This window comes from Eimeria tenella, genomic scaffold (assembly GCF_000499545.2).
Source record: "Eimeria tenella Houghton genomic scaffold, Eth_scaff67, whole genome shotgun sequence".
In the NCBI taxonomy this organism is placed as follows: domain Eukaryota; phylum Apicomplexa; class Conoidasida; order Eucoccidiorida; family Eimeriidae; genus Eimeria; species Eimeria tenella.
In genome coordinates, this window is record NW_013545792.1 from 1 (window position 1) to 17098 (window position 17098).

General features: G+C 50.6%; 3 protein-coding genes across 3 annotated transcripts; 2 read left to right on the forward strand and 1 right to left on the reverse strand.

The window, feature by feature from the left end:
• Positions 1-77: 77 nt before the first annotated feature.
• Positions 78-473, forward strand: ETH_00023240 (uncharacterized protein; the record flags this gene model as incomplete). The annotated part of the gene is made up of 1 exon (XM_013380489.1): positions 78-473. The coding sequence occupies one exon, from the start codon at positions 78-80 to the stop codon at positions 471-473; it is 396 nt and encodes a 131-aa protein (XP_013235943.1).
• A 2288-nt stretch (positions 474-2761) lies between these two features.
• Positions 2762-4399, reverse strand: ETH_00023245 (uncharacterized protein; the record flags this gene model as incomplete). The annotated part of the gene is made up of 1 exon (XM_013380490.1): positions 2762-4399. One exon carries the CDS (start codon positions 4397-4399, stop codon positions 2762-2764), a length of 1638 nt encoding a protein of 545 aa, XP_013235944.1.
• Positions 4400-10671: 6272 nt separating this feature from the next.
• Positions 10672-15387, forward strand: ETH_00023250 (uncharacterized protein; the record flags this gene model as incomplete). The annotated part of the gene is made up of 4 exons (XM_013380491.1): positions 10672-12033; positions 12351-13412; positions 13537-13654; positions 13817-15387. The coding sequence occupies 4 exons, from the start codon at positions 10672-10674 to the stop codon at positions 15385-15387; spliced, it is 4113 nt and encodes a 1370-aa protein (XP_013235945.1).
• Between the last annotated feature and the right edge of the window lie 1711 nt (positions 15388-17098).

Consider the following 17098-nt stretch of genomic DNA (forward strand, 5'->3'; position numbering starts at 1 on the left):
CTACCCGGGCGGTGTTTTCTTCTTACCACCCGCAAACGGATGGCCAGACCGAGCGAGTTAACCGCACCCTTGAACAGATGCTACGCACGTACATCCAGGCAGATGAGAGGGAGTTGGAAGGCCTGCTGCCTGCCTTGGAGCTAGCGTATAACACCACCAGTCATTCCTCTACTGAGCTTTCCCCCTTCGAAATCATGATTGCGGAGAATCCCTTAACCGCAGCGGACCTCGACATTGTTGGTGCTTTGGCTCCTACGCTCACTCCCCTTATGACTAAACTCTTCCGGCAGCTCTGCGATCGCGCACGAGCCACATCATCCAGGCAAAGTGGCGTCAGAAATACTACGCTGACGCCCGCCGCAGGGCTGTGGAGTATAAGGTGGGCGACCAAGTCTGGCTTAGTGACAAACACTTACCTGCTCTTAACCATTGTTCTAAGTTTGAACCTAAATACCGTGGGCCCTTCACAGTGACCGAACGCATTGGCACGGTCGCTTACCGTCTTGCTTTGCCCGCCACATACGAGGGACACAATGTTTTTCATGTTTCACAATTGGTCCCACATCATCCCCGCGATCCCGCTTTAGTTCCACACGAAGGTCCAATGGGCTGGCCACCAACACACGATGACGCCGGCAACCCTACGGACCAGTATCTTGTCGACTATATCCTGGACCAAAAGGGGACTGGAGAGGAGGCGCAGTATCTTGTTAAGTGGCGGGGTGTTCCCGAGGAAAGGGCCACATGGGAACCCGCACATCATTTGGCAGGGTGTCCCGCCTTACTTCGGGCGTGGCCGCGCCGCCAGCGCAAACGCCATCCATCCTGACGACGTTCTTCTTCTTCTTCTTCTTCTTCTTCTTCTTCTTCTTCTTCTTCTTCTGCTTCTTCTTCTCCTTCCTCTTCTCCTTTTTCTTCCCTTTCCGCTGCTCTCGCCCTTCCTCTTTATACGCGTTCGCCCGCCCGTTCTCGTCCTGGGAAGGGGGGGAAGGGGTGCAGGAGCACCTTACAATCCAAGACTCTGCCAGCTGCTTACTTTCAAGGAACTAATGTCACTAGTATCATGTTAAGGGAGGGCTAGACGACTACTAGTGGACTACAGGACGTCCGAGGACACCGACGTCTACGAGTAGAAGGGCTGGGTAAGGAGGAAGAGTGGTCGGAGAATGATAACGCACCTGCCGAGATCCGTGAAGACCTAATTCCTAGTCAGGGAAGGCCGGCCCACCCCCTAGAAGGTCGGCCGATTTGACGTACTAGCCAATGGCCCCACAGCCCCTGACGTGTGGGACGTTCCGAGATTGTTGTGAAGCGTGAGGAACGGAGAGAATGAGGAGAAGAGAAGGGCCGGAACCTAAAAAACCGGCAAGCGGTTTCTGTTCGTTAGCAGGAAGGAAGTTGTAGTGCCAGGCACTACAATTGACCTTCGTCGCCACCCCTCGAGGCTTAGTAACGCGAAAGGGCATGAATAATATAGAATATTTTAAGGTATAAGGCACCATTGGATATTAGGAAATCATAAAAGGGAATAGTGTGCTCGCTAGCCAGCACCGGGTATGGGGCTGGATGCGAGGTTGGTGCCGTGACTCAGGCACTGACCCTCAGCGAGGGTCAACAGTCAGTTCTATTATTTTGGGTTTTTCTTACCTCTCAATAATATGAACTCAATTGTATATGGCTATTTAGGGTATACAGAAGTAGTTGGCGAGAATCATGGATTTTAGATAGTAGATGTAGAGTGTGCACTTAGTCAGACTAGCCCAGGGACCATGCGTAGTAACAGTGTAGGCCAGCTGTTCACTACAGTAGTCGCAGCAGTAGGCACTGTGCACTACAACCGGAGCCCGAGCTATCGCCAGCCCCAATCTCCAGATATTCACAAACACGTCTAGTGTATCCATGCTAACTTGCTGATAAACTGCCTCACTTCGATACTAGTAAGAAGGTCCTGTACGCGTTCAGAGTGTTGACCTCTTGCAGGCCGCCAGCTAGCTATCTTCTTAGGGTCACCAGGAAGCCCTACTGTAGTTCCTGTGCACTACAGCATGGTGCACAAGTGTGCGCGGCCTAACCACTGCCTACACCTTTGCTAAATTTCCACAATGTTCTCTCTATATAGAGCTTAAGCGTCCAAACATACAAGGTGTAGCCCTCAACTGCAGTGCACCAAACCCGGCCTAATGCCTATGTTAATCTTCGTAGCCAGGTCGTCTACGATGCATGACTAAATTAAATACTAAAACAAAAAAAACACTTAGAAATAAAAACAGAAAGCCCTAGAATAGAGCAATTCGTTCCAGATGGCTGACCCCGCAGTGTCTCAGCTCGTTAGAGGGCCGCCCCCAGCCCCAAAGTCCGGCTTGCCAGCGGACCGCAGGGGGGCTAGCCACCCTTAATGCCATGCAGATTCTACATAGCACTTTATACCAATATTTTAGAAATGCTTAGATTTCTTTGTATTCTTAGGATGGCTTTCGTGCTTTATGGTAACTCCTGACGCTTCGCTGTCTTGCCCGCCGCTTTTTGTGTAAAGCATTCTCACAGGCTTCACGAAGCGTACCACAAAACCTTCCCATGTCAGTAAATTGTTGAGATTGCCTTATGGCTGACAGGTGCATTTTTGTCTGTCGTTAACCTTCATGAACTGGCAGACGCCAACAGTGGTGAGCCAGTTTCTAGTGCCCACTTGATTCTAGGCAGCCCATTACCAGGCAGAGTCCACTTCCCGCTATCTTGCTGATAGGCCGCAGAGTCACGTAGCTTACTTTTTGTTGGTATGTGGCACAGGTATGTCCTTGACCTCAACGGTGAGGGCACTGAGACTCAGGCACAGCTGTCCCACTAAATGAGCGCAGGTTGCTGCCATGGCGAATGCCTTGACAGCGGCAAAACCACTACGCATGTCGGCTGTGAAGGGTATATACTTGCATCTTTCTCCAGATGGTGCTGCTGCGGCGAGGATGTCAAAAAGTATGCAACAGAAGAAAGCAACAGAAGCTGCGAGTCCCAAAACCGTGGAAACACTTTTACCGCGTGTTTGGAAAAGGCGCACAAAAGCCGCGCCTAGGATTGATCCAGTTAGCGCAGCAGTTATCGCCAAAAACACAGAATGCCAACGCAGCAAAATTCCAGACTGAGCTATAGCCTGCTCTCCCATTAGCGGCATTAGACCTGTGAATGGTTGCAGACATGCAGAGTCCCAGAAACCCTGGTGAATCGCTGCAGAAGCTAGTGGAAGGGCGACAAGCACTAACAAAAGTGCCTGACTTCCTCCAAAAAACCACCGGCTTGAAGGCGCCGAAGGATCACCTGATCCGCCCCCTTTTGATGTCTGGCGTATGCTCTTTAAGGCGAAACCAAGGCCCAACAAGCGTGCTCCGTCAGCCACCAGGGGAAGAAAGAGCTGACAAAACGGGGAGAGTGGCGGCGAAAGAGAATGATGTCCTGCTAAACGAGGAGGGTATCCTTGAATTCCAGCTCTTGCACCTTGCGGGGATTGTCCGAACAATGGTGGCTCGCCAAGAGTTTCATCAGCAGCATCAGTTGATACATAAAACAGTGGCCAGTGAGAAACATATGTCCTCAGCATGTCCCACAATATAAATCCTCCAAGAGATTTTAAAACATCTAATGCAACTTTTGTTTGTAATTCGGGAGGATGTCCTGTCTCCAGGCCTTTGCCCATCACATGCCTAGAAGGTGAGTCCGAGAAAGCTGATCCTGCTTCACTGACACCGCAGTTTCCCGCTGCTTGTTTTGTCTTATGTAGTCTCTCTGTCGCTTTAAGATAGCACACATACGCAAGGCAGATGCCTGGAATGCCAGACAACAAGACCGGAATTGAGCCGGCACCACGCAGGAGAAAAGGCCTTATCATTCCCAACCGTTCGGTGAACAGCACAATGCATCCAATAGTTGTTGTCAACGCACAAATAAAACAGATCATTGATTGGCGGTTGGCTGGGCCGATTTCTTGCTTAAGGACGCTTAGAATAGCTCGAATAGAGGCACCATCACGAGACTTATTTGTTCCTACGGGCTGCCCATCCTTTCCGTTATCGTCTCCTCGATGTTCAGAGTTTACCAACGCTTGTGCTTCTTTAGGCCTTTGACCTGCGTGGTAGTTCCACGTAGCTTCTAGCTCAGAAGTGTCTGGGCCATTGCTTATCTGGCTGGTACCTAAAGAGTCGTCGGACAAGACCAGTGCAAGATTTTTAGCAGCTTTCCACGGAAGGAGCTGCTGAGCTTCCTCAGGCAGACTTTTTGAAGTCAACTTATCATTAGATCCTGTTTGCTTTAGGAAGATGCCGCTCGTATCTGTTGGCGGGGACAAAGGCTGATCGCCTTGATTTCTTGATGACCTGTCAGCGACGTTACTTTGTCTTCTGCTCTTTGCCATGGTCGGTGCCTAGCGGGATTTCGTATTAAGTGCGTTCTTTTGCAAAGATAAGTGTAAACTTCCCTTGTATGTGCTTCGTATAGGCTGCTACGAGTGAACAGTGACAGCTCAAGCAGAAGGCTGTTGCTCTCCAGCCTAGTAGAACAAGAGGACAGGGAATTTTTCGAATGAGAGACGCACTGCAGTTCGATAGAAAGGTCAGCTTTCTACGAATATCCAGCACATGATTTGTAAATCGCTGGCGTTTCCATGGAGGTGTTTTGGATGAGCAGCAGTAAATAACGGCGATCCTAGTGAAATTCCAAATGCTTCCAAGAATCTCCAACTGATAAGTTGGATACTGTGATCAATTCTTTGCACTATACAAACAGTACCTAGATTCTCTTGTCTTACATGCCCCGATTGCTCAAAATGGAAACGGAAGTGAGCAGATGTACGATCGAACGCGGTTCTCCTACTGGAACGGAACGGAGAGCACTATTTTTCAAGCCTGTTGGAAAAATAAGTATATCTTCTAAAGTACGTAAAAAATCCAGGAAGTGTCAAACGCTTACGGTTTGATGGTTATTTTGTGCTTCAGCATGTTCAAGTTGAAGGGACTTTCGTTACTGCTTATTGAGCCATGGGGCTGCCCACCAGATGCATGCACTGCCTTCTGGGGCTGGGTGACAGATGCAAGGGCTGATAAAAGCAGCACCAAAAATTCTGGAAGGATCAACGACCTATGTCCCATGGCACACTGAAACAACTCTACCTCTTTAATTTGATGAAAATAAGAAAGGTCATTCCGCCGGCTTCACGGGCACTCGAGGGGAACTGGGTTGCTGAAGAACGCAACAAATCAGCCCAACTCAACAGGACCTGCATCTAGCGCGTGTGAAGAGTTTTCTTTCATAGAGAAATCCGCCAGCTACACTAAATTGATATAGAGCTGAACTACAGCCTCGAGGAAGATGCCCAGAGTGAGACGCACAATCAATACTTCATCACAGTATGTATGAAAATTTTCCAAAATATTTATTGCTTTAGAGTTCCATGGAAATGTGGCGAGAACCGCTACTTTCGGGTGATACGCATATTTGCAGATCTGGTGCCCCTCTCACATCCTAAGGTGCAACACGGTTGAGCTGCCCTCCAGCTTCTGGGCCTACCAAAGGCTCTTGCAGGCAAGCACAGTCTAGCAAGCTTGGCCTAACAATGCTTAAAAGTTATTGTTTTCGTGAAAAGAAGAAGGTACTCGCCCCGTCACCTTCAGACTACGCCTTGCCGCAGTGCAGCCTCCTTCTGTTTCCATATGTCCGGCGCAGCATGCGGTTGAAAGAAAGCACTTCATGAATGCAACAACACTGCAGTGCTTTCGCTTTCCTATTGGCTTGAATGCTATACGGCTGAAACGTTGCTTTCTTCCCTGCCGTACCCACGCAGCAGTTAGCACTTTAGGAGCTTACCTACGTAGGTACTGTAGGGAGCGTACGCTGTATGGTAAATGTCCTAGGTATGGAGTGTAGCCTGAAACTGGATTGCACCCCTGGAGCTGTGGGCGTATTTGTACTGGCTTTGATTTTCACGTCATGCCATAAAAGTACACACGACAAGACTTCTTCTTTGTCGTCCGTGAGACACGCGCTGTAGCTTTTCAAAAGAAGAGAAAAACAGAAATGCCTGCATGCCTCGCCTTTCAGCTTGGTCGCATACTTCGACCCGCAGTATAGCAACCAAAGTAATGGCCACTTTCGTACTATGCAGCATTCAAAAGTGCAGCTGCCAGGACGATCAGCTCACAAGAAAGGTACGAAATAAATATTAGACTTTAAATAGCCTTTGTTTAGGGGCCTGTGTGAGTGAACGATTTGGGGTTTTTCCATAATATCAGGTCATGGCGTGCAATTTGCAGTTGGTGCCCTGTTTCTCTTGCTTGCCTGCTCGCGGTCTCCTGTCTGTCTTTTGAGATTCACCTCAGATCTTTTCTGCATGAAGTCTCATACCTTTTGCTCCCATGAATTTCACTTTTATCATGTAAAGAAAGGCACAAGATGTACCCTACCTTCGGGGCTAAGCCAGAAGCCCCGCATCACCCCTGCTGCAGGCATCATCTCCTGATAACACCTGGCTTCTCGCATCATTATCTTCCAAGCCGTCAAGTTAGGGCCTAATACATTTCGTTCCATTCACTTGCACTTTCGTGGCATTTCGCATCTTTCAGTTGTCTCCCTATCAAGATGTGGCCTAGCAGGGCTCTCATCTCTACTTATTTTTTATTCCTTTCATAGCTGTTTTTACCAAAGGACGTGGTGAAGGGAAAGCTCGCTTTTGTAGTCAAGTTAATGGAGGTTAAAATAGTAGTTGCACAACGATGAGTAGCGTTTATCCTTAGCATATTAGAGTGTAAATTGTCGCTAACAAAAGAGTTGTTAGTATCGCGAACGCGAATAAATTTCGTTTGTTTTTTCCTGTTATTTCGCACTGGTGAGTGGAAGACAGTGTAAAAAGGGACAAGCATCGCCTTCCAGTGGGGAAAAGTGCTGGAGTTACTGAATTTGTTTCCGAGCTAAAGTCATGGCGATGCAGGAATGAAGCACCAAAGCTCGCTTTTATCTCATGCTGCATTGGAGTACTGCTGTCATTACTCAGTGAGTGTAAGAAGTGGTTTGTAGCTTGCTGCAGAAGCAATGCCTTCTAGCGCAGGCTCTGAACTCGAGCCAACGATTTTCACGCACTCGTTGCCACATTCGCTGTGCTAGTTGTGGCTGCTAATTGCGAACAGCATGTGCTGCAGAGCATTATGCAGACCACTCGTTGTTGTTACTAGGATGACTTCCGGCCCTTCTGTATTTTTTTGCGTGAATTTGCAGCAGAGGCATTCAGTGCTACTAGCTCTCCTGTTGGGCAGTGCTGTTTGGTCATCAGTTCTAAGTAACTGTCTGGGCACCTTTCTGTTCTCCAGTGCAGTTCAGCTGAAAGGTTTATACACAAGTGCCTCAACTGCCACCTGATAGCCATATCATCTGTGATGTTTCCTGAGGTTATGATTTTTGTATTCCTGTCGTTGACGCGCGTCAACAAACATGTTTTTCTTCAACCTTTTTAAATTATGGTATCTGCTATCGTTATGTTCTTGCGTCGCTTCCCACAAAAGATAATGTCTGGCCTAAGTAGTATCTTCATGTCCGTTGGGCAGGCGTGGAGTTGAAGGGTTTTATCCCGGTTCGTCGCTCTGTTCTTGAAAGCTGTGGTTACCCTTGGGAGCTTTTTGTTATGCTTTTCGAGGGGTGCGGGCAAGAGTGGTTAAGGATATGTGCTAGCGCTTCTGGATCCATTGCGCACTGGCAGTAGTGAAATATATTAGGTTTCTTGGTCTTTTTGAATTATGCACGTGCTGGGATTAAGGCCTGGTGAGATCTTCCCTTAAATGCCAATAACGTTTCTTCAGACTTCAGGTCAGACGGTCGTCGCCGAAATTTGTTCCTGTCTGCTGCCGGCATGCGGCCAAATTTTCCTCGCGTGCGCTGTCCTTCCATATCTCCCTTCGCCATCCTGCCACGTGGTGCTTAATGGTTCTAATACGGCGCTTCTGCTGTAACTCGTAGCCATCCCTTGCCTTGACCAGAAAGCGACCTTTATCATTAATCTAAATAAAGTTTTTCAATCGGTACGTTTCCTGGAAGCGGACGCCATAGGCTCCTTAAATTCTCTGCATGCCTCCCCTTCCTGTCCAGTCAGCCAAGGTGACGGCCCCTGAGCAAAGTGGTAATGGCATGTCTGTCCCTAGAAGCTTCAGCAAGTGTAGGGACAAATCGTTACTTGATGAGCGCTATAAGTTGTCTCGGTTTGTTGGTTGATTTTCGACAGCTGATAGTTACCCCGCATACTTCTTTCTGTTTTTTGAGAGTGCTTAAAGCTTCGTCGTGAGTTTTCCCTGAAGAATGCAACGAGGCTGCAGCGCAGTGTGCGTAGATTGTGTTTGAGTGCCCGCTCCTTCAACTTATTTGCAAGCAACACTCCTTTCTTGCCTCCCCTTCTGTGATTTTTCTCTTATCGGATGGCTGCCAACGCCTTCATGACTTTATCTTTGCCCTGAGCAAGCCTTGGGTAGGCACACGTCTTTGGTCTGTCAATCTCTTATACGGCCCGAGGTGCTGGGTTCTTCGCGGCTTGTTGGTTCCTATCAGTTTGGGGTTTGTTTGTGAACCGCAGCAGGTGGCTCATGAGTTTGTTGAATGATGACTGCCGCTCCTATATTCTTCCATCTGCCGTTTTCAACTCTTTCTTTTATGGCACGTGCAACGCTGCCTAATTCCATCTTCAGCTCAGCACTGCTTTCTGATTGGGCTCGTCATAAACGGACGGGTGTATGCCTTGTGCAAATGGTTGAGTTATTCGTCTTATAGCGCTGTCCCGCTATTTTTTTTTGCTACGCCGGTATGCTGGTGTTTGTGGCATCTGCTGCTTCTTTGCCATGTCCCTCATCAGCTTTGAGTGCTCGCTGCCGTTACTCTGTTGTGTGGGAATCTTATAGCGAGATAGGCAAGTCTGCTGTTCCTTCCATTGCCTGCGTTTCCTCCTTCTGTGGGATGTCAGCTACGCACGTGTTCTGAAGAATATTTTTACCGTTTTCACAGCCAAAGAGCTTCTCTGCCCTTGCTGGGTTGTGCAACAGAGAGCGTGGCAATGTTTCCGCGATGGTCTCCGCAGCTTGTCGGTCAAGGCCTCTAAAAGCCACAAACACAGCGCCTTACAACTGGATGCAGCCTACTGGGCTCGAAACTATGCATCGTGGCGGATCCATTGAGCCTTCTAGAGCTATAAGCTTCAATTTGAGAAGGGCTAGCCTCTTACTGCTGGGTAAACGCAGCTACAACGGTGCATATTTCCCTCTATTTTTTTCCTGCGGTGCTGCACTTTGGCTTGTTCCATTTCGGTAGTACTCTGTTGTGCTGTTGTGCATACTTGCACATTCTTATGAACCAAATATCTCAGGATAGCTTATTGCATTGCATGGATCGTGCGATATTGTCATTTTCCCCGCACGCAGCCATCAGTGCTGCCCCGTGAGCTGACTGGCTCCACAGCACATCTCGCGAAAACCGACGAAGATGCTGCAACCTATGAAAACGCAACAAGCGCTCGGTTGTGGAAAAGGATATCATGAGCGGTGGCTTCCGTCAGAGATGACAGCGACCAGCCAGTGGATTCTCCCTGTGCGCGTTGTGTGGCGCTGGAGCCGACTTTCTTTGCTTGCTATGTTTAGCCCTGTATCGTCCCGTAAAAATTCCCATTTAACGCCTAAGCCACGACGAAGCACTTGTTAGCAAGGACAGAGGCGCTGCTCCGTCCCGCAGGTAACACGGCCTAGTGCTCAGCAAGCACACAGCACAAACAACGCGTCTTGTTTCCTTCTCAAGCATTGTCTTTAGATTTCTTGGAACTCTACTTTAAGTCTGTTTTGTTTCATATTAGAGGCTAGCAATGATTGAGACATGTTCGTTGGAAATGCAGCGAGCGACACATGTGACGGCGATCACTGAGGCCCCCCTTGCAGCGGCGGTGGTGTGAGCTTGTATGTGGTGAGAGCGTCAGTTGCTTTTGCTGTTTCCTGCTAGATTATCTCATAATCGATTAATTTTCAAAAGAGAAATGTCCTAATAGGAACTGTTGGGGGGCACGTAGCGCAAGGGACCGCTCGAGGGGGTGACAGGTCACGGGTCTTTGCATGTGGAAACACCCACTCCACCTGCCGACCCACGCCAGGCCTTGATCTCTCTTTCTCCTTTTGAAGGCACAAATACCTAATTCAGGCCATTTAGAATCTATTCCTACAATAAAAACAGTCAAGGCAGCCCCAGGATCTGCCCTATTTCCAGCTGTCTTTCACCCTGGCTTGTGTCGGCTGCGCCCGCGGGAGACGTGTCTTGGCTAGCCAGCGGCTAAGGTCTCACTGTTCCTCCCCTTTTCTCCTGCTAAATGAGCTCTCATATAAAGACTTTAAATGTTTTATGCAAAGAGGAATCCATAGAGAACCGCATTGCGTGATGCTGAGAGCCTTACTGCCGCCCGTCCGCCCCCCGCCTCTGGGCCTGCTGCTTCTCGAGGCCTCGCCGGTTTTCTACATAAGCACGAAGGCTGCACATAGACCACCTCCACAGCCACTGGAAAGGGCCAGTTCGAAACTGTTCGAGCCGCATACACCGCAGCCAGCAGCGGGAGGTCCCTATGCCAGCTCGAGACCCAATTCACGCTTCAATCTACACTGCAAGTAAACACAAACCCCACGCATGGCAGCAACAGGAGCGGCGCCGCCTTCCGAGGACGGCTCCTGGACGCGTGATTGCCGAATGGTAACTCTACAGGAGGCAGATTCCCGGGCGAACTGCACTGGCCAGCAACCTCAAGAGGGATCCCTTCCTCCCGCTGTCTCCTTCGGGGGAGTCGGCGGGACCATTCCTCCCCACAGACAGCCCATATTTCACAGTGTGGCCATGTCGAATGTCCCCTGCACCTCTACCAAGACACTGGAGCAACCAGCCATGAATCCCGGTGGCTCTTTGGGAGGGGCTACAGTGCAAACCGAACCTGCAGAGGGGACCTCCGTCCAGTCGTGGCTAATTTTGCAGCATAGACAGATGCAACAGCAGCTTTACTACGATGGGCAGCAGATGGTCCAGCAGCACCTGCATCAACAGCGTTCCCAAGTACTGCAGCAAGGAACCCACGGGGAGTCGCCCCACGTGAGCATTGGAGAAGTGTCACACTGGCAGAACTCCATGGAATATCCACCAGAGAAACCCGCAGGCTTTGGATACGGCAGCCCTTGTATGATGCCATCTCAGGCACCTCCCCAATACACCGTGTCATCCATGCCATCTGCCCCCTTCGCCGCTGAGGCGCATCTAACGGGACAGCCACAGCTTGCAGCTTGGCAAACTGGCAACACTCCACAGCGCGAAACCCTAAGTCCTCCACCTACAAGTGCTGCTTCCCCGTATTCCTTCGGTGTGTGCTTGGGTAATCCTCAAAGCCCCCCAGGAGGTCTTAGAGGAGGACCAGAAGCGCCCAGAGCGACAGAGCCCTGGTATTCCATGCAGCAGCAGCAACCAGTTGGGAACTTACAGGCGCCACCAGCCATGTTCCCTCCTGTGGGGGGTCCCTCAGCGCCTTTACTTAAAGCAGAAGGTAAGAGCTCTCGGGCGTGCAAGGTGGGCGGCTCTAGGCGGCGAGGTGATCCAGGGACAGAAGGAGGGGTCCCCTCGGGATGTTCGTCAAGCACGCGACCAGCAAAATTCTTCAAGCAGCACTCTCCAGCCAAGGGGGCTCTCAAATCCCGGGGGAAGACGACAGCTTCTCAAGGAGTTGGCGTAGAAGAAGCGGGGACTAAGGATACCTCTAATGGCTCTGCCGTCTGCCCAGCCTCAGGGCAGGCTCCATTGGGGACCCAAGCCAGCGGAACAACCAAGCCCTCTTCAGGGTCAGTCGATGCGGGGGAAGGCAACAATACCGCTCCCAGGGCTAACGCCCGACCCCGTACAGTGAGGCCTTCAGAAGTAATGGCAAAAATGTATTTTCATAGGAAAAAGGAGGCGTGGAGAGCAGAACTTCTGATAGAAGGCACAAAGAAGCAGAAGTCATTTTCGTGTCGGGTGAGAGTTGGGCCCCCTCGTTACCCTCGAGTCCACAGGAAGCGATCAAATTGCCACCATGATACAGGCGTATACTCAGAGAACACGCCTGACGGTATCTGCACGCTCATCGAGTAACGTAGGGGACACGAAGGGAGAAGTCCCTTTTTTGCTATCACCAGCGTGCAAGTCTTGGTTTCTTTGTTGTTTCGGTATTGCATCAATCCCGAATAAAAACCCCACTTGTTTGTGGAGTTTTCTGTGCATGCTCGTTTGAGCTATGATTTATTGAACTGCCTTCATTTGTAAGCAGCTGCACCTCCTTTGTGTGTGTGCAGCTCTATGGCTATGAACGGGCCCGGCTCATGTGCGAGTGGGCCCGAAAATTTGTACTTAGGACAAGCCGTTTGCCTACAGACGAAGAAACGTGCACCTCGCTTGCCTCTCTCATGAAAGAGCCCTTGCCAACTCATGTACCTACGGCTATGCCCTGTACAGAGTGTCCCGGAGCCCCTGGGGGATCTCAAGGTTCCTATCTGAGCTCTGGAGATGCGCAAGCGGCGCATTCGTCCAAAATTAAAAACACGGCTGTATCTGTTCAGCAGCAGCAACAATCGGAAGTTTCTGCAGCACTGAACGCCGGCAATGCTTCAACACGGGAAGTCAGCCACGGAACTAGTGCCTCTTCCCCACCAGGTGCAAAGTGTCCCTTGGAACAGCAGCCCACAGCTTCTGGGATGTGCAAGAAACGAAAGGAGCCTGCGAAATCAGGAGAATTCACCACAAAGGTGCGGAAAGCAGCTGAAGCGCAGGTCGGAGCAACAGTAAAGAAAGGCCAAGGGTCAAGGGGTGCTGTTGAAATCCACAATGACCCCACCTTCATGGGCTCTCGACAGATGTCGCGCACAGATGTTCTTGTGGCTGGCTCTGGCGGGAAAGCAGCGAACCCAACAGAGTGCAAAGGGGAAGCAACCCAGCACATGCTTTCGCCTTATATTTCTTTTATCAGTTCCGACAGCCCAACTGCTCCATACACGAACCCTCTAGCCAACTGTGGGAATGCAGAATTGCAAGAACTGTCGGCAGAGCATGGCCCTCCACTTTCCCAAGAAGTAGGAACACGACCCGGAATTCTCCAAGATGAGCTACAGGCGAAAGCTGCAGAATTGTGCCCTAGAGATTCTGAAGCCAACGGAACAGATGGCACTAATCCATGGTTTGAGGAGCTGGAACAGCTTAAAAAGATCAGCCGGCCAAAAGGAGGACGTGCCAAGCGATTTAATGTGGGCAAGAAACCATTCAGTGGCGTGCGTGGCATTTACTTCCAGCAGGGATTGTGGAAAGTGAAGTACCGAGGAGAACAAGAGGAAGCCATGAAGCTCTTTCCATACAGTCCAGGGGTAGGACCCAGAGAAGCAAGGGATGTTACAAGCATGCAGGCTTACTGTGTCAGAGTGTACTTGCTGAATACAAGCAGTGCTATGCATCTGGAATGTCGTTTTTTGAGCTTTTGTGTTTCGTCAGGATGAAAAAGACATGAAATCTCAGTTTGAGCTGGCGAGATCCTTTCTGAGACAAGTGATTGACAAGGGACGCCAACTTCATGACAGTGACGGAGAGGGCCTCTCTGAAGACGAACCCGGTAAGCTCACAATACCTTTTCAGCTTGAGCTCACCAGAGGCGTATCAAAGCCACTTCTACAGAGACCAAGCCACCTATAGCTTTCCAATTCTACATCATTAAACGCCGATGGTCTAGTTCCTCATTCCGTGCCACGTTCTGCGTGTGGTGTCTGCGATTCAGCCTGGCTAGTAAGAAGCAACAGCTCAAGCAAGTGGGCCTGTAAGAAGGAACAGAGCACCGTTTCTTCGAAGACTGAGCAAACGCCGCGTCCCAAATCCCCCACTGCACAACCCCTACGTAGGCGAGCCCCCACTTCTAGCAAAACGTCCCGCCCCGACGCCACCAACGACCTTCCCAGAGTACCCCTGCCTGGCGCAGCAGGAGAGTGTCAGAGCAATGGTGTTGTACGACCGTACTTCTCTCATGGAAGTCCCTTACAGCAGGATGGAGCCCAACTCCCCCCGGGACTCCCTGTATCCGCCCCAGGAGCAGCATATGCCCCCGACACTCCCGTAGATTCTCGCTCGTGGATTCAGGGGACAGCTGTTGAGGGAGCATCGGCGGAGCCTCCAGAAGAAGAGACTTGCGGCCAGCAACTACGCGGTGGGGCTGAAGCGATAGCACAGTGGGGGCCGTTGACGGAGCCTGGGGAGGGAGAGACCCTAGCCAATCGCCCCCCTGAACTGCGACTTCCACTGATGCCATGTAGAGGAGTGTTTACTACGGGTGACAGCCCCATGTACCAGCGGCCGTCTCCTAAGGAGAAGTCGCCCTTCTCTCACGAAGGTAGCACAGGGTTCTTTTCAGCTGTGACGACTGCGACCGACGAAGCCCTGCCTGTGGCGAGTTGGAACGCCAACGAAGGGACCACAACAGTGGCCGGAGCTTCGCATTCAAAGGCTTCAAACGGACACTACTCTACAAACTATTTCTGCTGTCAGCCATTCAGTGCTCCTGCCGAAGACAGAGGTTCAGTCGTCTCCTCGGGTGTCTCTCATTCATCTGAAGGAGCTCAGCTGGTTGCTTTTCCCACCAACCGAAACCTTCAGGAGCCGGATCTGGGTTTGTCGCAAGGCGAATTTTTGCAGCACATGCATTTAGGCCAATCGGGCGGTGTCCCACCATCCAGCCCGTATTCTTGCGGAAATGCAGTGGCCACACCCATGAGTCTACTTCAACCATTTGAAGGTACTCCAAAAAGCTCCGAGAGCTTTCTTCAGTTTCGTCCCTTCTTAGGCCAGCAAACGGGTCAACTTGAGACATCTCTTGGGGAGGAACTCCTCTCCGGCGCGGGCTACGCATGTGAATTTAACAACGCCATGGACAGCCGCCATTCAACGGCGCAGCAGATGAGAGCAGACGTTCCCTTATTGCCTTCCACAAGTGTAAGGGGGATTGCTCTAGTCGAGCACGCTGAAGCGGCGGCCGGATCAGCCCGTCCCTCCCATTGCGACTCTCAAGCCAGCCCATGGGCTCTGGCTAGCCCTCTGACGCTGTGCAGGCCCAAAGAGGAAGCGAGAGCACGCGGTGCAGGCGCCCCTGAAAAGGCAGGGCCGCTCGGGCAAAGCGTTTCCGCAAACTTTTCTGGCGAAATGTTACCCTCTCGCCGTCCAGCAGCACTTCCGTGGTTGGTTGTAAAACCACGTGAAGAGGAAGAGAAGGCCTTGACTCCTCTAGCGGCCAAGGCCTCTGGATATCTGCTACAGGGGGCCCCAATGAGCTGCACATGCAATCAATATCACGCGAATTAAGCGATGAAGATGCTTTTTTTCGGGTTTATTTGACAATGGCAACATCCTAGAAGAGCGAATGCAGGATGTTTGCCATCACAGCTTCTGCGAGGTGCCGACGGTGGTTTGCGCGACTATCGCAGAGCAAAGAGAAATTTTGTCTAAGCTGCTGCTGGAAATTTGGAAAAGGTGCCTGCGAACGATGGCTTCTTTGTTCTTTATTCCTTGAAAATTCCTACAACAAAGGGACGTCAGTACTCACAATGTGCTATTTTGATGTGTAGAGGACAGATGTCCCAACAGTCATACGGGGATGCTGCAAAGCAGCTCGTATCCTCTTTTTTTCGACTTTCTGTCTCCTACGGCACAGAAACACCACCTGTGACGCCTTGCTGTTTTTGGTTTTACCTTTCGCGCAGTAGCCCTTACTCCGAGCAAGGGCCAGTCCAACGTAGGCCCTATTTTCAAAGGGGTCATCGGCCTTTCCTTACAACACTACATTTCTGCGGCCGTTAATTGCCACCGCATATTGTCCAGGCCTTTGTAGATGCATGCCAAGATACAACACTGTGGGAGAAGCGCGGCTTGCTGCTCTCCTCGCTAGCACGGCACCCTAAGTGAGGGGTCGCAAGTGAGCCGTCCCAAACGCAAGCTACCTTGGCGTCCACGGCATTGTTACAGTGCATCCTCATTACGGAGATGTGGATGTAGTACTAGATTTCGCAGCGAACAGCACCGATCCGTGTGTGCTTCCTCATGAAAAGCAACTTATTCCTAAGATATTTTCGGGTACCAGCTTACTTGTTCTCCATACAAGACCACAGTGGCACTCAACGAAGGCCGCCCTTCTTTTTGAGCGTTGCCAGGCATAGGAAAACTGATCTTTCAGCATCTTAGCCTTGCCCAACGTAGTCGTGCAGATGTGCATGGCAATGTTGCGAAAGGGGAAAAGGCGGTGGTGCTTAACAAGCTCATTCAATGGGATGGAAAGCGCTACTCAAAATTCGTAATCAGCGGAGCGGTGGCAGGAATTTGTTGAGATATTTGGGACTTCAGCGGTCACTATGGCTTCCTACGCAGCATTTTCGAGGGTTTAATTGCCCACTTGAGAATCTGGAGTTCGCTTTCTGGTTTGTCTTGACACGTCCCACCGGCAAAGGCGAACAGTAATGCTGGTGTTCGACGAGCTCATGTGTGAGCATTGATCTTACTGCCGCAAATGCGTGCCGCCCAGTATCATTCACGAGTCGCTGCCCCTTTGATCACGCTCCGCTGGCTCCCCGCCTGTACATTTTTAATTACTTGCGGACTTTACAGAGCGTCATCAAGCATGTACCTGAGCTGCAGCTCTAGCTTTTAGGCTCTTTTTTCTGCCTTCAAGAGACTTTGACGGAGATTGTCAACTGAGCGCACCACAGGCAGCAAGCAGATGCGCGGGAGCTCGAACCTGACTAGAAAGGCATTAGCATCTTTCCTCCTATCCTTTGCCATGCAAAGATCGTGTTATGTACAAATCGATACTCACTACGCACAAGCAAACACATTGTATCGCAGCTATGAACAGAGCCCATGTCAGCTGGTAACTAGTGGCTCGTACTCTCTACGAAATGCCACATCCCACTGCACAGCTGCAGGCAGCCTTGTTTTTTGGTAAGTGATTTTATAATGCTGTTGCTTTTGATATGTCGCGAACTTCTGGTGATCCTGACAGCCTCCCTCCAAACCCAAGCTT